At 35.5% G+C, this 21,978-nt stretch overlaps 1 protein-coding gene and 1 non-coding gene across 7 annotated transcripts in view; one reads left to right on the forward strand and one right to left on the reverse strand.

The window, feature by feature from the left end:
• Positions 1–2,750: 2,750 nt before the first annotated feature.
• Positions 2,751–21,978, reverse strand: part of NGLY1 (N-glycanase 1) — a 39,440-nt gene continuing 20,212 nt past the window's right edge. The window contains exons 5-11 of one of the 6 annotated variants that reach the window (XM_036266179.1): positions 20,160–20,281; positions 18,716–18,861; positions 16,318–16,428; positions 14,900–15,064; positions 10,574–10,759; positions 3,485–3,662; positions 2,751–3,136 (exon numbers count right to left, since the gene is read on the reverse strand). In XM_036266179.1, coding sequence (XP_036122072.1) covers positions 2,961–3,136; positions 3,485–3,662; positions 10,574–10,759; positions 14,900–15,064; positions 16,318–16,428; positions 18,716–18,861; positions 20,160–20,281 — 1,084 coding nt within the window. In that variant the 3' untranslated portion in view covers positions 2,751–2,960. Of the gene's footprint in view, positions 3,137–3,484; positions 3,663–4,057; positions 4,097–10,573; positions 10,760–14,899; positions 15,065–16,317; positions 16,429–18,715; positions 18,862–20,159; positions 20,282–21,978 lie in introns of those variants that run through there. The other 5 variants (XM_036266181.1, XM_036266178.1, XM_036266180.1 and 2 more) reach the window with 5 other exon arrangements.
• Positions 5,210–5,315, forward strand: LOC118633703. Its single transcript, XR_004960246.1, has one exon. It is a non-coding gene; the product is annotated as a U6 spliceosomal RNA (small nuclear RNA).

Consider the following 21,978-nt stretch of genomic DNA (forward strand, 5'->3'; position numbering starts at 1 on the left):
CATGAAGCTAACAGTCACTGACGGCTTGGAGGTTGGAGAGCCTTTGTTCCTCCAGACTTGCTTGAGAAGCCTTGCGGCATGGAAACTGACTTCCTCCAGAGCAAGCAGTCAAAGAAAGCAAGGCCTTTATGACCAAGCCTTGGAAATGCATGGTCACTTCCGCTATATTCCACTGGACACCGAGATGAAAAGCCAGGAGGTGAGGATCTTTGGAGGCTGGCTATCACAACTGCAGTATTTAGTTTTGGCAAGAATGAGAGTAAATGAGTGTGCCCTGATGTACTATTGCTAGTGTGTTAATTGGTAGACTTGACTTGGGTGATCTGACAGTAGATAGTAAGAATTAAAAAGCACATACATACCTTTGCATATATTCTATGTAAAAAAAATATGTATGGTGATGCATTGTTTGCAATAACAAAGGAAGAACAAACCTAAATAAGTGTAAAGAAAGGAATGGGTAAAGAAATACTAAGGAACAGTAAAAAAGAATATGGCAGATCTATGACTAACCAAGAAATATTTCTAAGACAACATGGTTAAGAAACCATGAAACATACTTCCATTTACATAAAAATAAAAAGCAAATCCATGAAAACTTATTTTATGTTTATATGTATATACCAATGTGAAAATCTATAGCAAAGGTCTGGAAAGACACGGGAAACATTTTTGTAGTTATTTCTAAAAATGGTAGAGTGTGGGGACTAGAGGCAACATTTTTACTTTATAACATTGTACTGTTTGAATTTTTAACAAAAATGGCTTTAATACTTTCAACATTTAAAATTGGTGAATAGCAGACTTTGACAACCCAAAATGCCCTCTTCCAGGAAAGAATATGGACTTTACTGGTCAGACTTGATATTTACATTAGCTCTTCAGAGTCTCTCTCTGTCGTATGGATTTTCAGTTGCTGCCACAGTTTCACTGATCTCAGACCAAGTCTTTAGAAAACTGAGAGAAGAAAGCAAGGTCTCACCGTGAATGTTTTTGCTTGTGATTGTGCTATCGAATAGGGAATGGCTGGATGTTAGACCTATAGGCAGTAAAATACTGGCTCTCACGTAGCCTGTTTCATCATCTAAAAACTGGGGTTAAGAACGCTACCTACCATACAATGCCATTATGATCAAATGAGATACTGAAGTCACTGGCACTTATTAGATACTTAAAAGGTGGTCATTATCAGTTTAGGTCCTTCCTAAATCTCTCATCAGAAGTAAAAGCGGTTTGGTCAGTATAAAGATGTGATGGAATACATGCTAAGGGAATGAAGCCAATCATGACATGTTGGTTTACTCTTACTCTCTCTCCTAGAGTATTTAAGGAAGGAATACCACCTGGGTCAGTGCTATTAGCTTGTAAGAGGGTACTCATTCTGACTTAAAAATCAAAACAGTTTATTGTGTTGTAGAGGAATAAAAATCCTTTAAAAATTAGTACACAAACAGAAAAGCATCCATATCTAATCTATTGTCAAATTACAATATATTTATTTTCCAGAAAAGTTTAATTACGGTTAGAAAAAAATCATTGGTTCTAATATCAATTTCAATACCTCCTTCAAATAGAATGTTCCTGTCAAAATTAGATCTATATTTGGGAAGCACCTACTAAAACAGCAACCCACACAACAGGACTATAAGACTATAATCCTGCAACTTGGTAGAAGACTGAGATGTGTAAGTGAATCTTGCCCACGTCATGAACCCACTGAATTGTTTGGCTACTATACAATGCTATGATGAACTCGAGTCCAAGAATTCCGGAAAATGTTCTAATATTAAACCATATTAATAACTTTATATGCACAAACTACTTTTTTTAAAGAAACTTTTTAGCAAGAAAGCGATCTTCAGCTGAGTTTGACTACAATTAAAAAGCAAATATAAAACCTTTGTTCCAGGATCTTAGAGTATATTTTATAATGCATATACATGGTTTACTGCGTTGCACAGAGTGAGAATCTCTGAGAATGCACTTTCCTTGTATGAAGAGTTGAGAACTGTAGAACATCAGCATCACAAAGGCATTCAGAGGACAGCGGCTGTATCCTTTGCACCACTGCCTCCTTCATGATGCTATCACAACGCTCTTCCACAAACGCTAATAAACGTTCACTAAATTTAATTGGAGAGGTACATGGAACACATACAAACGACCCCTAACACAGCTATAAATACTGTACAACACAGTTACATAGTTTCAAAGTCAAGATAGTTTATTCAATGAGGTAGATAAAAATACTCAAAGGAAAATAGAAAGTAAAGCATTTTAAGTGTCTACATATTATGGATTTATAATGCAGCTGAATTTATGCAGTCAATGATACATGTTTTCATAACTCTTGTCTATTCAAGCAGTTTTCAATGTTTATCATACTTATTAAAGATTTTTATTTAGGCAAAGTAAACACTAAAAAGATATAAAGCAAAATAATTCAATTTATTTCTTAAATGCCTACATATTTACAATCATAAAAATTTTCATGCATTATAACTTATGAGATACTACACCTTTCACAGTTATTAAAAATTAAAAATCTTAGGAAACCTGATTCAATGAACTTACAAAGAAATTAATGGCTGATCAGAAAATATCAAACTACTATTATTACCTTAAGGTTTTCTCATAATATGAACAGTTTTTAATCATGAATACCTTCATTTTACTTTTAAAACTATACTTACACTTTTTAGACTGAAATCTCATACTGGAGTAATGAGACTTTACTCCAAATTATAGTCACATATGGAAAGGAGCCTTTAATTCGAGGTTTCATTATGGTCCACGGTACAAAGATATATTTTCATGAGGGTTACATGATGGATAGCCAGCAAAAAAATATGCTAGCAGAGGGTAGTAAACTGCCCACTAAGCATGCACTGAACCAACAGACTAATTGAAAACATGGTAAGTCCTTGATTATTGCCAGCTTTTCTACAATATTCAGGTTCTCAAAGGTCACTGAATTTTATAATTATCTCCAAACAATTTTCTTCATGGTCATTTAAGCTTTGTCTAAATAGTTGAGTATGTTGCCAAGCAACATCACCATCTCCTCTGCTTAATTCTGCTTCCAAAATAATTTCAGTGGCACCAGAAAAATCATTATAGGAGCGAAGAATTTTATCTGTTGGAGGAAAAAAAAAAAACCACGTTGCTTTTGGAAACTTAAACATAAAATGACTTTTGGAATGCATTTTAACATATCTTACTTATAGGTAAAAATCAACTCTTAAGAATGTGTCCTTTGAAACAAAGAAATGATTTTTCTTCTTCCATTTGTGTTTCACAATAAAAAAATATAAGCCCTTCTACTAGAATGAGGCTATACAGGCTTCAATTACAATATTTTTTCTGCAATAGTATGAATAACTCTTGGGTATGAAAAACTCAAAACTGCATGTCAAATAAGTACGATTCCTCTTCAGAGTGGTAAATACACCCTTTGCGATTAATTCTCCGGTCAAATGCTTACCGCCCAACAGTTCTACTTGTGCTACACCAGATCGCAGTCGCCACTGTACTGTTCCAGTCTGGAAGGTCTGACTGCTTGTTCTAATGGAAATACTATCTAGTTTTAGGCCAACTGACCCACACTCAAACTTCCAGGAAATAGAAGCATAAGATGATCCTTCCTTTCGGGCTAAATACACCTACAAAACAGGATGAAAAAAAGGAATTGTAAGAAAAAGTTAAATAGTGTAGAAAACACATATAGTCAAAGTCATTGTCACAGGGTACTAGGTACAAATGGTTATTAAAAACCTAATTTTTTTCCCACTGAAAAAAATTTTTACTAACATTTAAACATTTTTATTAGTTTTACCTGTGGTATCTTTTGCTCTGGAAGGAAAATAATATTTGAATACAGGTAGTCCAACAAGTACAGCCCTAAAGGGCTGTATGCTAACTAATGCTAACTAAATTTTGGTAAATTATATTCTTTTAAATTAGTAAGTCCAGGTATTTAAACTTTATGATGAATCCTGCCAAAAATGAAGAATCCTTTTAAAATGCAATTATTTCTTGTCTCTTCAAATTCTGGATTTTCAGATCAGCTTTCCTAGAGTGAGATGAGCCATATCCTCTAAATTAAAAAAAAAACAACACACCTCAGTCACTGCTAAGGAATGGTGTAGCAAAGGTAATATCCACGCTGGCCTCCTAAATGGCACGCTCTCCATTCCTTCACCATCAGTGACCCTTAGCACTTTAAATCTATACTAGTTAAGGCATCCAAGTTTATTGGCTGCTTCCAGCTTATCTCCTCTCATAGTTTCATCTATACTCTTCAAATGATGACATGACAATTGACATGAAAACTGACATCCCCAGCCATGGTCTTTCACAGGTAACTGCATTCACCCAGGTGCAAACCCCCAAGGGTCTGACTCTTTGATCATTAGGATAAAGGCCCCCACAACAATCAATGCATTTTCTTGAAATAAATCCACTACAGTCATGACTTTATGCTCATCTTTGTGCAACTGCCTAATTCCTGTTTTAAAAATCCCACTTCCCTCATCATTTGCCTGGTCTAGAATGTACAGCAAGCATCTGGCTCTTGCATTAAATCCACACTCTTAGCTTTCACAGTTCTCCAGAATTTTATCCTACCCTGAACTACCAATATGCAAGTATTTCTCAGATCAAGTATTTCTGGTGTACTTGTGTGATTTAACTTAACCCAATCATAGCTCTCTGGGGCATAGATTTTGCAATCTTAAGAGGATTTAATAAATAGTATTTAAATATTAAAGGATTGTACACACATTCACATTCTTTTGGAAATGTCAAATCTGCTTCTCAGGGGCAAATAGTGGGAAGTGACACATAAAACATCTGCATGAAAGTCCTGCTCCACATCTTTAGTCATCAAGGAAAAAATCACTGCCAGCACTCCGGGAGTCGTTAGTTTCACCTACCCTAAACCACTGGCTATCCACAGCTTGCTTACTCCTTCCAAGAAGTGGCTAGTAAAGGACATTATCTGGGAAAGGTGAGCCAAAAAGCAGGGTTACAGGAAGAAAAGGGGTTGGGAACGACTAAAAAACTGGGGAAAAGTAATCTTAATACAGAAATACGTTCAAACTCATATTTCAGTATATACTTCTATATAATAAATTTTGAGAGCTCAGTGGTTTTAAATGCCCCCCCCCCCCCCGCCCCGGCACAATATGGGTGTAAAACATGATGGGCTGTGCTCACTCCGGCAGCACATGCACTAAAATCGGAACGATACAGAGGAGATTAGCAAGGCCCTGAGCAAGGATGACACGCAAATTCGCGAAGCGTTCACCTTTCCTCATGCTCGGAGACCCCACTGCCTCTGCAGCGCAAGTTTTATTTCCTTCAATAAAAGGGATGGGGAAAAAACCATATGATGGGCTTAAGTCAAGTTAATTCCAAATTTCTAGCTTGCCCCAAGAATTGTCTTAATTATACCATGTGGCTCTGGGCCAGGATTGTGGTTTTAACTGTCACAGGAGGTTTGTAATAGTTGTTGAACATGTCCAAGAGGATCGCTTGTTTCTAAGACTTACATATTTTCAATACTAAAGGCATCAGCTTTTAAGACTTTAAACAGTTAAAGGATAAGATGGACCACCCATGAATTCTTAAATGCTTAAATAAACAATCAAACATATTGTGAGCAAATAAAAGGTCTAAGGCTAAAGAAATGGTATTTGGAGATAAAACAGACCTTATTTATATGGAAAATTCATGTAATCTCTTTCACAAAATACAGTCTGTCTAGAGCATTTTAACCAATTTATTTTAACTCAGTATTTTTAGAGGTGGTAGAAAGTTACCAAGAATATGCATATTAGTTTGGTAATTTGAAATGCACCAAAACAATAGGATTTATGTAAACCTCCAAATGTCGTCCTGTCTATGTGTAATACCAATAAAAAGAATAATTTTATTTAGAATAACAATATATATTAACAAATACTATAACAAATACTCAATTTTTTGATTGTGACACCCCCAAAAGCATTTTTATAACTGTTGGGTGTTCCTAACTTCTTGAAGTTACGTTAGACAACTTGTTTGTTCGCATTTTAAATTCATAGGTGTCATTATTGTGTATAGTTCTACATGCTCATTTTTGCAATTTGTGGGCCTACTAAGAGGTGGGTGACGCTACCCTACTTTAGCAGCAGTGGTATTACATAAATCACGGAGTTTTTCTCCTGCAGACTTAAGTCTATATAGCACCCCTTCCCCTTAGCGACGCACCCTTGACCCTCTGGCATCTGTAAGGACATGCAGGCATATCACAACCTGTGCGTGGGAACAAGGCTGTGTCTGTGGCTAAAGGTGTAAGCTGTATACTCACAATGTACACAAATGAAACTTGTCCTTTGGGTTGTGTCTATAACCACTATTTTCAAGACTGAGAACAATCTGCTTGTCAGCTTTTTTACACGGTTCACATTCTGCAGATCTTCACTTAGAGATGTTCTGATTACGACATGCCAGGCTGGTTGCCAGCTGCCATGGCTCCCTGGAGGTTCAGTTTGTACTGCACTATTTGAAGTTCTTCTCTAGGATGCTTTTAAAATTATCCTTCTGCTTCGACTCCTGGATTAACTCTCATTAAGCTCACCGTGCAGTAGACATTCTGTAGTCAGTCATTCCTCCTACAGATATCCAGCAGAGCAGTTTTATTTCAAGAGATTTAAATTTAACGCTGGTAAACTGATATTGCTCATGAATCTTATTTTTGGTTATTCCATTTTATCACTGAAATCAAACGTGAATCACTATCAGTCCCCTCTGTAATCTTTCTATACTACGCTTCTGATTTTTGCCATTTGCAGCCTCTGGAATGACCTCTGGATCGCTAGTGTGATCACATCCTTTCCTTGCCTGAACTTTCATGGGTTCCTATTACATAATCATAAGGTAATCCAAGTCCCTGGGACCTGACAACTCTTTATCTCTCCTCTCTCATTTCCCATTATTCTTCTTTCTACTACTTACTCTTCCCTGGATATATCAGATGTTTCTCTCCTCAGTACATTCGTGTGTTATTTCTCACGCCCCAAATCACCCTGACCTTCCACATCCTGTCCCTCCACTGAGAAACTCTCCCTTTGCCACTTCCTCCAAAAGCCCACCCAGGTATTACCACGCCTGTAAGGCCTTCTCTCAAGAATGGACAACAGCTCTTCCTTCTGTCATCTCTCCCTTAGTATCATATGCTTCTAGCACTTACCTTGCTAATCTAAATTGTAGGTCCGTGTGTCTTTCTCTTTATTCAACAGTATACCCTAAGTGTCCAGCGCAATGTGTGACAAGATGCATGTTTGCTGAGTGACTAAATGAATTAATTCTGGACATAATACTATTCATCAAAAAGTGTTAAAATGGCGCTAGCGACAAAGAGAGTGATAAAACTGCTCAAAAATGCAAAATATCTAAGAACAGCCATAGTCTGTGGTGGTCTACCATAGTCCTGGCTGGGGTGATGCAGAATTTATGCCATATACACTTATTCTTATAGTCACCAAACTTTACTAAACATTTTTTATACATCAAATACCATGATAAATAGAGAAATGCTGAGAGTTGTACAAGTGAGTAGAAAAAGACAAGCTCTCCCCCCAAATGATGATTACAATCTAGTGGGCGAGACAAATACTCTGTTCTCATACTATTTGTTGGAAAAAAATGTCATGAAGGAGAGGTACATGGTATAGTAAGCCAATAAAGAAAGAAATAAATCCAGCTAGCTGGGACTGGAGGGAGTAAGGCTTAAGCCAAGTTCTAAGGACAAGAATAAGCTAATGTAACCGAAACAGAAAGTACAGGAGGTTCTGTGGAGAGGCTGAGGGCAGGGCAGCTACAAAGCAGAGAGCAGCGGGTAGCATGGTACGAGGTGAGGCCAGAGAAGAAGGCGAGGGCCAGCCTGGAAAGACACTTGAGCTGGTTTTTGCCCTAAGAGCATTTAGTAATGATTGGGGTTTTGAAAAGTTTTTATGGCGACAGCACAGAGAGCATCTTTGAAGGGGCAGATGCAGGGAGACTAGCTGGGAAGCTATTAACGTCACTTTTATCAAGGTGTTATCACTTGCCTCCTAAAATGTGTATCAGTCTTCTTGATTTAGCTTTTTATATTCCTTTCAAATCCACACAACACTGAAGAATGTACTTGCTAAGCAGTACAGTGCAGTAAGTCTCTGTGCTCTTGGGAGGCTACCTCTTTGAGAGAGTAAGAATCTGTTCCAAATACCCAAGAGCAGGCTGCATGTGATCTGTCTTGATTCCAGGCTTACCAAGGAAATGTGTGGTGAGAAATAGGCTTGAAAAAAATAGTCAAGGTGAACGTATTAAATACAAATTGGTAGTTACAAAACAGTCACAAGGATGTAAAATACAACATAGGGAATATGTATGGTGCCAGGTGGTACTAGGATTTATTGGGAGGATCACTTTGTAAATTATACAAATGTCTAATCACTATGCTGTACATCTGAAACCAATATAAAATACTGACTGTGAACTATAATTGGCAAATATAAAATTACATTAAAAAAAAAAAGAAATAGGTTACTTCCATTTAATGGAGCTAGAGAATCCCTAACTGGGGACATGCTAGTACAGAACTAAAAAATGCCGATTTAGGGGGAAAATTTTAGAGGCAATATCTTAGTTCTGAGTTATTAGTTTCTACAATATAGTTAAGATTTAAATATTTGTCTTCATCGTATATATTATAAATTATATTAAATATTATATATTATAAATATTATAACTAAAAACAGATTAATTCAACTTCTAAAAAGATGCCCTTCGTAAAAGTGTATCAAGGCATAAACTTAATACGTGAGTAGGAGCCTGTTTTTCATTTAATGGCCTTTGTATCTCATTTACATTATTTAAATCTTTCTCATACAAAATACCCTCTCTGGCCACAATGCTCTATTTAGAAATCTCGAAACATGCCATGTGCTGCATGCTTCTCCCCTTCTGTTCCCGGGCCTTACGACACCTACTCATCCCTCAGCGTCCAGCTCAAATGTTGCCTGCTCTAGGGAGCTTTGCCCAACTCCCACAGCCAGAGCTAATTACTCCCTCCTTGGTGTTTCCATGGCAATGTGTTAATATCCTTATTATAGCACTCTTCATCACAGTTAAGATGGCTGTTTACACTTTGGTTTCCCGTTAGACTGCGAGAGCAGAAACCGTACGTCTATCTTTTCATCCATGTAGCTGACAAATGCCTAGCACAACAGGCGCTCAGTAAATGTTTGCTGATGAATCAATGAGTGAATCGCACAAAGAAGAATTATGCCATACAACAGACCCGTTCCTCTGCACATCACATCTTCTGCAGCACAGCATCATGTCCTCCACTTTCTCCATTCATACTGCTGGTTAGGAAGAATGGCAAGCTAGCCTAGTTTAGTCCTTGGATAAAAAACAAATCTATTCTATCCTGCTTCTGTTCAGAAAAATTTTAAGGTTAATGATATTCTTCCAGAAGAAGTTCAACACCTCTCAGCAACTATATAATCGATTACAGATATAGATACAAATACAGATTCAAATCTTGAAATCTTAAATTTTATCTAGTTTTTTTATGCCCTTCTATAACTAAAGAAAATTCCTAAATCTACAATTTTAATAATGCTATAAGTTATTCTTGCTTTAATACAAAAAGATCACCAGAAACTTTTGTTTGAAACAAAAACTTATGATTGGGGGGAAAAAGCAGGAACCTCATCTCTGCATATCTTCTGTACTCTGATTAATGCCTGAGTACGGTGATAAGCATATAGATGCTCATAACACTAGCAGCTGTTAACCTGTGACTCACTCTTTTAATCGATCCAATGTTTTGCCAAGTGAACAACTCCCTTCCCACTCAAACATTAGCAAGTTAACTTTAAAAGCTCCCTATAAGTTCATCTATCAATAATATGGTTAGACCTACTGAGGTCATTTGAATAGCTGAGTTTATTTTTAGCGCTTTTCTAAGGAATAGGGCAGATTAAAAGCAAAGCTTCTTGTTACAGATAATGGGACAACGATATGCAAGTAGGCATATGAGAACTACTACAGTCCTAGCAAACCATTTCTTTATTCTTTAAGACAGAGTAGAAATAACCAATATCAGTGCTCAATCATCCACATTATAATGAAATGAAGGTGTGTTAAATGGTTAGCTCTTGGGACTTTGAACTAAATGCTATATTCCATAATAGCCCACCTTTAGTAGGCAATCAACGCATACCTGTGAAGAAACTAAATAACAACATACTTCATACATTTATGCTAAAATTAGTCATATGGATTAGTCATATACTTGATTATTTTTCCCCATGAAAGCATTAAATTCAGCCTCTTTGATGAAAACAGATACTTCCTTGTTATAAATGCACAAATCTTGGGATTAGATGCTGGGAATAAAATTTTCTTTTACAGGTTTAAGGAACATTAAAAGCAATTTTGATGTATCAGTTTTCATGTCGTGCACAACTGAAAAATGAAGCCAATCTATATCTGTTTAAACAATGACAAAGGTTTTAAACAGTTTCACGCATTAAATTACCATGTTCCAGTCTGTTTCAACTTTTCTGAATATGGATTCAGTTGTCCACACACCCTTTTCCCATCCAGAAATGGTTTGATTATTATTTGAAACTCGAACATAACGATCTTTCACAATATTATAACAAAGGTGAAGCTGTTTAGAAATCTTCTCATTTTCGGAGGGGATGAACAAGGTTTCTTTTTTCTTAAAAAGAAAAACAGAGAATTAGTTTATCAAGATAATGAAAGATTTATATAAATATGGGGGGAAGAGGGGGGAGGGAGGGAGAGAGAGACTGCTATGTGTAATGGTAAGAGATTACTTCAACTTGAAAATGACAAATCAGTGCCATTAAAAATTCAGAAAATATTTTACAGGTTAAACATGATCAGTATAATGTAGATACAGCACCAATTGCTACAAGACAGAAAACAAGAAGTATAAACAATAGCTCTGACTTCAATTTTTTTGATTTTGTGTTCACCTACATTCATTTCTTTTCATTTACACCATCAACATCTTCTAACTGACTGTAATAATCGTCTCCTGAAGTTACTCCCAGCTTTCAAGTTTTCTCTCTCCTGTCAATGCCTCCACATAGCAATTAAAGTGATTTTTTAAAAAATGTAAATTGCGATGGTATTTCCTTGCTTACCTCACTCCACTGACTTCTACTGTTCTTCAACTCTAAACCTTTATCAAGAGTTACATTACAGGGCCCTACATGATCTGTCCCCTGCCTGTTTCTCAAACCAGATCTCATGTTATTCTTCCCTTTTGTCTCTATGCTCTCACCATATTACTTTTCCTTTAGTTCTTCAAAAAGATCCAGCTCGCTTCTGCCTCAGTGCCTTGACACATGCTGTTCCTGCTGTCTGGAATGCTATTCTCTCTACTTCCACATATATTTGATTGTTTATCATCCTTCAAGCCTAAACATAAAGCCATTTCATCAGAGAGTCCTTTCCTGATACCCTACGGTAGGGGAATGTCTGGGAGCTTGAAACAATCGTCTGCACATGTGCAATTACTACAAAACCCCATGTTTTACCTTAAAATTCCGGGCAAATTGTGTATTCTAGCCCAATAAATCCATGTTCGTTTTATTGTAAAACAGTCCCCAGAAATCCTAAAATCACTGAGTGAATCTAAAGTTTGAGAAAGATGATATACTTATTTGGTCTTTATGTGCCACTGACACAATGGTCCCTCTCCCTTAGACATGGGCTTAGTAGCATTTTGAATCAGATAATTCTCTGTTGTGGGGGGCTGCCCTGTGCATTGCAGGTTGTTTAGCAGCATCCCAGACCTCAGACCACTTGATGCCAGGGGCATCCCTCCTCCCAGGTGCAACAACCAAAACATCTCCAGACATTACCAAATTTCTCCTGGAAGGCAAAATCATGCACCTCTGCAGAACCACTATTCTAGTCTGTGTTAATGTCTTGCTACAGTATTTACTCATCAATCAGGATAGCAGGTAATGCTATTTTTGTTAAATATTGGGTACTAGGTATTAAACATTATAAAAACTTTGAATGTACAAGAATCAGTAAGAATATATATATTAGACACAGAAAAATTACATATGTGTATGTATATGTGTGTATACACACACACACACATATACATATAATCAGTTAGAATTACAAAGTAGTAAAATTAAGTGTATAAATAAGAAGATAATTGTCCAGTAGAACCTGTGTGTATTACTACCATAAAGGTAAAATAAAAGCAGTTTATTATTTTTAGAAATTGGTATTATAAGTTTGTGTACTACACTCAAAGCAAGCATGTAACAAAGAGCTTGACATAAGCCAAATGGAAATAAAACTTAAGGTAGCATTATCTATATTTCACAAAGGATAACTAACTGCAAAAGGGAAAAGAAAAATATATGTTACTGAACATACCATGTATGCAACTGAACAAAAAATCTGGAGTAGGAATAACATATTTTGTAAAATCTTTAAAGTCTAAGATTAAGATGAAACTATTCTTTCTGGAAATGATATCACCAATGTTTTCTTCTTTTTCCAACTCATTTCAAGGTATAGTTCCATAATTTTTTAGAACTGACATTTTTCGATTTACTTTTAAAATAAGCATTTATTTCTAAAGAGAAAAATGACATTTTAAATCCATGGCCCTAATATGGTCTTCAGTAATTGAGAAATTAAAAATATTTTCAAAAGGAGAAACAATCTGAGTATATGACCCAATTCATATTTTTAAAGTTTAATCAACTTATACGCCATATAAGAGGAAGCACACCCATCCATAAAAAGAAAAAGAAATGAAGACCTAAATAATATCAATGTTTTGAATTGAACACAGCTGTGAATTAAATTAGCTCTTTTAAGTTGGCTTCATTTAGATTTATACTTATAACTTGCACTGCATCAGCAGTGATGTGAATGATTTGTTGAATTTAGATCTTGTAATTCTATGGCTAAACCAATACTTTCAACTGCCTGCTAAAGATGCTAGAATAAATTAAAAAGCAAACAAAGTTACTGGGGATAATTCACCCCTTGTGGTCATATTTCTTTACTGGAGAAATGAGTTACAACAATGGCAAATTTAAAAACAGCAGATATAAAAATTTAATTTGTTTATAACTATTGATATTGATCCTGTGATGGGTTATTTTCCTTTCAAGCATTTTTCATTACATATCATCTTAGACCTTCATATGAAATACTTTCTAGTGAGTCAACTTTAAACCCTAAGGTCAAGAGACAGTCTATTGTACTTTCTTTGTGTCTATTACAGAGCTTTTCACCTAGCCTCTAATTATAGATATTTTGACATTTTATTTCCATTGCTTGGAGATTAATCAAGAGACACCTTAAAATAAGTTTGATCATATAACAGTAATCACACCAGCAGCAATAATTTCTAGCCAATACCAGAAGTACGCAAGTCGAGCCCTGGCCAGTTTGGCTCAGCGGTTAGAGCGTCGGCCTGCGGTCCGGAGAGACCTGGGTTCGGTTCCCGCTAAGGGAACGTACTTCGGTTGCAGTTTGTCCCCGGCCCTGGTTGGTCGTGCGGGTGGCAGCCACTCGATGTGTCCCTTTCACGTCGATGTTTCTCTCTCTCTCTCTCCCTTCCTCCCTCTCCCTCCCGCTCTATCTGTACAAAAAAAAAATAGAAAAATATCCTCGGGTGAGAATAAAAAAAAAAAAGAAGTACGCAAGTCGATAACAAGAAATAAACACTTCATTAGCTGAATTACCCAGACTGTATTATTTTCCCACTACAACATTTTAATATGCGGGAAAAAAAGGTAAAACCGAACTTTTTTAAGTGCATTAAAATCTTATTTTAAAAGACTGGATCAAGTACTTCACAAAAGAGGATATCCAAAAATTTAAAGAACAGGCATTCAAGTTCATTAGTCATCACCAAAATGCAAATTAAAATCACAACATACTGATACTATATACCACCAGAACTGCTAAAATGAAAAAAAAAATTACAACTATATATATGTAAAGATGTAGAAAAATATCATCTACTGCTGGTGAGAATGTAAACTGGCACAACCACTGTGGAAAACTTTGGCAGTACCTACCAAAGCTGAACATACTCATATTCTATCACTTCACAATTCCAACTATGTCCCTAGTATATACCCAACTGAAATGTGTATATCTATTCACTGAAAACATGTATATGAATGTTCACAGTGGCACAATTTTTGATAGCCAAAACCTAGACACAACCAAAAAATATATATTTTCATACAATGGGATATTTTACAGCAATGACAACAAATATATCATAAACATGCAGCAACAAGTATGAATTCACTAATACTGAGAGAAAGAAACCACAAAAGGGTACATATATATGATTATTTAGGCTACTTACATAAAGCACAATAACAGGCAAAACTAATTAGAAATCATAGTCATGGTTACTCCTGGGGTGGAAGGCAGTGACTAAAAGGAAACTCAGGGTTGTTTGTGAGCTTCTGATGGTCTATTTCTTATTCTGGTTAGTGGATACATGGGTGCTCAATTTGTAAAAATTTGTTCAGCTATATACTTATAATCTGTGCATTTTTCTGTATATACTTCAGTAAGTTATTCTACACTCAAAATTTTTATATAAGGTAAGTAGAAAAATCCTATTTTAAAATGTTTTGCTAAATATCTTGTATGTGATTAGACCATGTTAATCAATCTTTGGTTCTCTTCAAATGTTTACATTTTTTAGTAATTAAGCTGAAAAGTTAATTGAAAGGTCATGGCCAATGCATTTTTTCAATAAGTAAAGAGCACAGTATAAGCAGCAGGAAAGTAAGAAGATCATCATGCTATATAATGAATTATATACCTCTAGACCCATTTCACCTCGGGCTACTCTCCAAGCCACTGACCCAGATATTCTTCCACCAAGTTCTCCAGGTTTAGGGGTTTTGGGAGATATAAATTCAACAAGCTCCACAATTATCCTCTGGAGAAGTTCTTTTCTTCTGTTTTCTGACAAAGATATTTGCCTCTGCAATTCATGTTTTAAAAAAAAGTCATTAAGATTAGGAAAATGTAGAGGTCCATCTCTAAGTAAGAATGTACTTAAAACATTTGTATCTTAAGGGGATCTTAAAAGAAGAAACATACTTTATTTTCATATGTATAATTATTTGGAAAATAAAATGGACACTACAAAATTCGAAATAATTTTATAAAATTTATGTAAAGAAATCATTTTATACCCATATCCAACTCTACATGACCTTTACTGTCCTAGTTTTAAAAATGAAGGTAGTAACCTCTGTTTTTGGCCACAATAAACTAGCTTGTGTCAGACCAACTGTTTGCTGAGAAACGCTAGAAAAGGGGGACAACGTGCACACAGACACACACACCTGTTTGAATGCAACAGAAAACTACCAACATAGCCAGGACGGAGGAAGCTAAGATCCCAAAAGATGAAGGAAACTGAGGTGAACCAATATTGCACCTTTTTTGCCTTCCAGGCATTTGCTAATTATTAACTGAAATGAGGAGGGGAGGCTGAGAAACCAAGCACAAAGTGGAGGCTAAAGTGCTGAAAAACAAAGCAGAATTTTTAGCAGAAACAAAGTGCTGGCAAGTAAATAATTAGAGTCCAGAGCCTTCCGTGGTGAGGGGCTCTAGTAGATACTCCAGGTTTTCAGTTTAGCATCTCTGAAGGGTTACACATTAGAAGTAAGGCGAGACTCAAAATAGACTAAAACCTCACTCTGAATCTCAATCACTGACTACATTAAGGTGATCGGCCTCTAATCTAATTAGCCTTCTAATCTAATTAGCCTTCCAGCAGCAAAAAAGTCATATAAGTATACAGTTTAAAATTTCAATACTACCACAGGGGTGTACAATAAAAACAATCTTCTCTCTTGAACCCTCAGGTCTTCTCAGAAGTAATCACTATTAAACAATTTCCTGTGCTTTGTTTCAGAAACTTCGATAATTGAACAAGTGTGTGTGTGTGTAATTATATTCAAGACACAATTACTTGGATAAATAAAACAACACACTTTTTGTCAAGTATTATATATACTTAAATTTTGTTTCCCTGATCTTTAACAGACAAGACAATTTAATGTAAAAAAGTACAATATGTAAAATAGGTCGTCGAAATTTTTAATGAAGAAAATGACATTTAACTTATTAAAATATTTCTGCTTGCAAAATAATGCTACAACTTTAAAAACTGGCTCTTGATTATTTCAAATGTCCTCTCGAAAATGACAAATGCCCATCACCTACCTGTTTATTAAGTCCATTAATAGTTTCTCGAAGTAAATCTTCTTTAATCTGAGTTCTTCTGGAGATTACCTCTTCATGTTTACAAGAATATCGCCAAGTGACATCAACCACCTCAAATTACAGAATACAAATTAACGAGATTACAACCATCAACCTTAAATACATAGAATGTAATTCTTAAATATAAAATTTTAAATGCTATTTTTGTTTAAAGTTTTAAAACCTGTGGGAAAAAAATCAGAGAATGTGTTTTTTATTCATTTTCTAACAGGCACACTTCCAAAAAATACTCATAAAATGCAATTTTCAGAATATTTAGGCATTTAAAACTTATCTACAAAGCTGATTTCACAAAAAACAACAAAATATAAAACCTTTTCCATTTTTACTAAATAATATTTGTATTATAGAACTGATTTTTGACAAAGGTGCAAAAAGAATTCAATGGAAAAATGATAATCTTTTCAACAAATGTTGCTAGAACATGTTATCCATATGCAAAACAATGAATTTCAATCCACACCCTGGAGTATATACAAAATTAACTCAAAATGGCTTGCAGACCCAAGTGTAAAATTAAAAGCATACAACTTCTAAAAGAAAATCAAGGCAAAAATCATTGTGTCTTGAGTCAGGCAAAAAGTTCTTAGAAACAACATCGAAGAGCATGATCCATGGAAGGACAAACTGATATACTGGAATGAGTTTATTTCTTTTCGTTAAAAATCGTTGAGAGAATGAAAAGATAAGGCACAGATAAGAAAACATTTTTTTGCAAAGCAGTATCTAATAAAGGACTTGCATTCAGAATATGTAAGGAATTCTCAAACTCAACAAATATAAAATAGACTAATTTTTAAAAGGGCAAAGAGGACATGTGGACAACAAGCCCATAAGAGATGCCCAGTATTGCATGGCTACTGGAACAGTCAGACATCTCTCAGAGGGAGGGGGTAGGGTACTGGATAAAAGAAGGTGAAGAGATTAGCCAAAGAACATATATACATGACCCACAGACACAGACACCAGTGTGGTGATGGCCAGGGCTGGGTGGGATAGGGCAGGGGACTGGGTGGAGGTAGGCAAAGGGAGGGGAAAATGGGGGACATCTGTAATAGTATCAACAAAAAAATTTTTTCCTGTTAAACTAAAAAATAACTAAAAGTGCGGATAAGATGTTTTATTATGCAATATTTTCATACATATGAATGTACATGTGTAAGCTGTGAAAAATAATAATAAATTGAACACTATAAACCCCCCCCCATAAAAAAAGATGCTCAGTATTATTTGTCATTAAAGCAATAAAAATGAAAACCACAATGAGATCCCACTACACATCTAGTACAAGGGCTAAAATTAAAGAGTGAGACTACACTAAATGTTAGCAAGGACATGGAGAAACTGAGCACTCCTACTGGTGAGAATGTAAAACGGTACAATCACTTTGGAAAACAGTATAGTAGCATTTCTTAAAAAGTTAACCACACATTTACCATATGGTCCAGCCATTCCACTTCTAGTAATGTACCAAAGAGGGTAGAAAGCATATTTCCATTTAAAGACTTGTGCTGAATGTATATAACAGCTTTATTTGAAATACAAAAAACTGAAAAATACCCAAATGTCCATCAACAGGTGCATGAATAAAAAAACAAACAAACTATGGTACATCCATACAAGAGACTACTACTCAGCAATAAAAAGAATAACCACTGATACATGAAAACACATGGATGAATCTCAAAATAATTATACTGAATGAAATAAACCAGACTCTCCCATCCCCGCCCCACCAAAAAGAGGATACAGATGCTCCTTGATTTGTGATGGGGTTACATCCCAATAAATCCATTATAAGTTGAAAATATCATAAGTTAAAAATGCATGCAATACCACTACACTAGAGTATTGGTTCTTTACCCTATGACTGAACGGTTTACTGGGAGCGGCAGGTCGCTGCCACTGGTCAGCATCACGAAGAGTATGCTACTGCGTATCGCCAGCCCAGAAAAAATCAAAATTCAAAATTCAAAGTACAGTTGCTACTGAATATATATTGCTTTTGCACCATTATAAAGCTGAAAAACCATCAACAGTCGTAAGTAGAACCATCTATATATCATATGATTCCATTTATATAAAACTACATCTGTGGTTGCTTGGATAGGGACAAGCAGCAGAGATACCAAAGGGACATGTGGAATTTTCCAGGGATAGTGGCTATGTTCACTCTCTTGATTTTGTAAAGGTAATTTCAAAGGTGTATATAAATGACAATGTTTATTAAACTGTATATTTTAAATAGATGCCACGTTTTGCATGTCAATTATACTTTCAAAAGCTGTCAAAAAATTGTATTTTATTCTTAGAAAAAATGTTTCCTCTTACGCCCTACCTCATCTTTAGAAAACGCTAGGACATAGGACAGCTTCTTGCCCCAGCCTACTTCATAGAGAAGCGGCTTGTCACAGACATCTTCACATGCATCACAGTGCAGCCACCGCTGCTGAGAAAGGGAGTAGACTTCGGTCCAGACGTGGTCTAACAAGTGAGACAAGACAGCAACAGGAAAAAGGGAAAAATGGTTAAGTTTATAAAACCGGAACGAGCCCCAGTAACTATATACAAACTCCTAAGATAAGAACCACATAAGAAAGTTAGGTGGAACAGTCTAAATTTTAGTTAACACATTGCGTACCGCATAGAAATCTCTAAGACATACGCCAGGGACCGCACGTTTTTGGGCAAACTGCACGTTAGGTTCTGAGCTGCACTCTTTTGAACCAGCAGATATCCATTCCCTAGCTACTTCAAGAATATAGAACGGTGTGCTGTTTTGCGAACTTCGACCCTCAGGGCATAGAGTCACAGATACAATAATCCTATATTACCCTGAGTTTCAAAAACTGAAATAGCTAATGCAAGTGCAAACCCGAATTAACTCATGCGCGGTCCGCAACATCTGAGCAGGAAAACACAAGTTAACTCATGAGTGGTCAAAAATGTGTTAAGACTGAACATTTTGTGGCACACACGGCTCTAGAACATTTGTTTTCTCTTGTCTCTTTGAAATCCTTGAAAATGTTTATGAAATACCTCTTTTAATGTAGTCAGTTTTAGGCTTAATTAAAAATAATGTGAGTTATAACTTTTAAAAAGGTGAACATTGAATAATAGCATCAAAAACACAGGAATCAATTTACTAACTGGAAGTTAATGCCACTTTTGAAAATGCAGTCTCTCTCCACCCAGAACCTGAAGAAGGTCTAAAAGAGGATCTCTGGTTACTGATGTTTATTTGCTTGTAAGAGAACCATACTAAGTGGTTTAACTTTATTAGTTAAAAGCAACAATAATGAAATACAAGTAAGACGGTAAGAACAAGGAAAACAACTTTTTAACATATAGACGACATGAGTCATTTCTAAATAAGGATAAAATACAGTTCACATGGCTTTCATTACTTTTTTTGTATATTAAGACTTAAGATTACTAAATCTTATAAACTAATCCCTACAAAAGTGAAGATTTCTATAATACATCATTATTATATATGTTCTTATCCATACAGAAACACCATTACTAAAAATGGCATGGTAAATTATTAATAAAAGGTTTATAGTACAAAGTACTAGGCAAAATGCTAGGTATACTACAAAAATCTTGTGATCCCCACAAAAACCCCATGAGGTTGGTACTATTATTATTTTACAAAAGGCAAATGGAAGCTTAGACTGACAAGGCCAGAAAGTAACAGACAACATAACAAGCCCAAACTGTAACCCCCAACCCTTGAGTCTGCAAAGCCAGACTGCTCTCTGCTCATACCAGTCCTGTACCTGTGTAATCCCACACATAGCGAGCTTCAAACCCTAAGGCTCGGCAGCACAGTGTGAAACAATTGGCCCACTCGCCACATCGTCCACATCTTGTTTCCAAAAGTTTCTCAGGATTATTGTACCTAGTTTTAAATAACAGAAAAGAAAAGAAAGAACAATCCTTGATTCATTATCAAAAATAAGAATTTTAAAGAATTTGTTACTTCTGTGCTAAACAGTAATATTTCTAATTTCATATTTGTAATGATTAAAGAACCTAGACATATGAGGCAGTGTACTAGAATCTTTGGTGGAAATGATTAAACAGTGGTACAACCTTCAAGGAGTTTACAGTCCTAAGAGGGAGAAGGAATTAACACAACTAACTTGAATACACAGGAATGTGATTCAGACTGTCCAGTAGGTCAGATCAGTGTTACAGGAAGTGGCTGGGGAGGACAGCTTGTATTTGAACTGGCCTTGAAGGACAGACAGGATTTGCACAGGCGGAGATTCTCCAGGAAATCTGCTTTGAGCATTAGTATTATCCTAACAAGTAATATAATTAGCTCATTGTATTTAAAAGGTAAACAACTTTAACAGACTACTCAATAAAGCTTGTAAGCTTAGTTGAACTCAATTTTACTTAAAATACGATTTTTGTCTCTACTGATTGTTTTAATTGAAATTCTGTTCTTCTGAACTAACTTAAAGGTGCTTGCTAATTTGGAAGTTGTTCTTTAAACAATAGTTGTTTGCTATGTCTCAAATTATAAAATTATCACAAAACTGGAGAACAGCAAATTTTGCATGTGTGTCGAGAAGGATTTTGGGCTGATAAAGCTAAGCAGGAAAAGTGCCCCCGATGAGCAGAAATGCTGGCCATGAGCTTGGGAGAGAAGGACCAGCTGCACGAATAAACTGCTCTGCAATGAGAAGTTTGTCTTAAGCAGATGCTCTTGCTTAAGCTAAGTTAAATGAATTTATAATTTAGGTAATTAAGTTATTGCAAAGTTATAAATTTACATTAGGAAGTCGAATAGCATAATCAGAGCACCCTATACCTCCATCTTCTGTATACTACTTGTGTCAAGTTGAAGGACCAGCTCAGCCTCTGATTAATAGTGCTAATCATTCCAACCTTACAGAGAGCAGCTAACAAACAATACAATGAGCAAATGTTTAGAAAAAAAGAAAAATAACACTGTGTATAAATGTTTGTTAGCCTGGGTCCCTCCACATTACATTATCAGTTAATATCCAACTGCCTTGAAAAAATTTGAAATTTAATTATATATAGCTCGTATCTTCAAATCTTTGCAAAATGTCCCTGCACACATATGCTGAATGAAGAAATAACTTGTACAAATTTTAGATAATTACTGGATATTGGTATTATTGATCCTATATTCTGTATACACAGGGATGGTTCCCATTAGGAGAGAGCTGAGTTCCTAAACCCCCCAAATTAGGTATTTCAAACACACACTATTTTTTCTTGCCTGACGATACAACCAAACTTGACAAGTATTGCCAATTAAGAAAACCTGACAAGAGACTTATAAATTAATAGAAAAAATAAATCGAAAAGTTAAAAAATTTCCCTATTTGAAAATTTAGAGATACAAGGGTAGGTTAGGCTGGTCAGGGGAGGCACGTAATTAAAACAAACTTCTGTAGTTAAAAAAAAATACATATGATGGCACTATACTTTTACCTTTCCTATTACTATCTGATGATTATTTTAAGTACAGCATTGTCTTTGCTGTCATAATTATCAGTATTATTATTTTTATATTCTATCAAGTATTAATATTAAAGTTATCAGAAATTTAAAATT

The sequence above is a fragment of the Molossus molossus genome, unplaced genomic scaffold, assembly GCF_014108415.1.
Source record: "Molossus molossus isolate mMolMol1 unplaced genomic scaffold, mMolMol1.p scaffold_m16_p_18, whole genome shotgun sequence".
NCBI classification, from domain to species: Eukaryota; Metazoa; Chordata; class Mammalia; order Chiroptera; family Molossidae; genus Molossus; species Molossus molossus.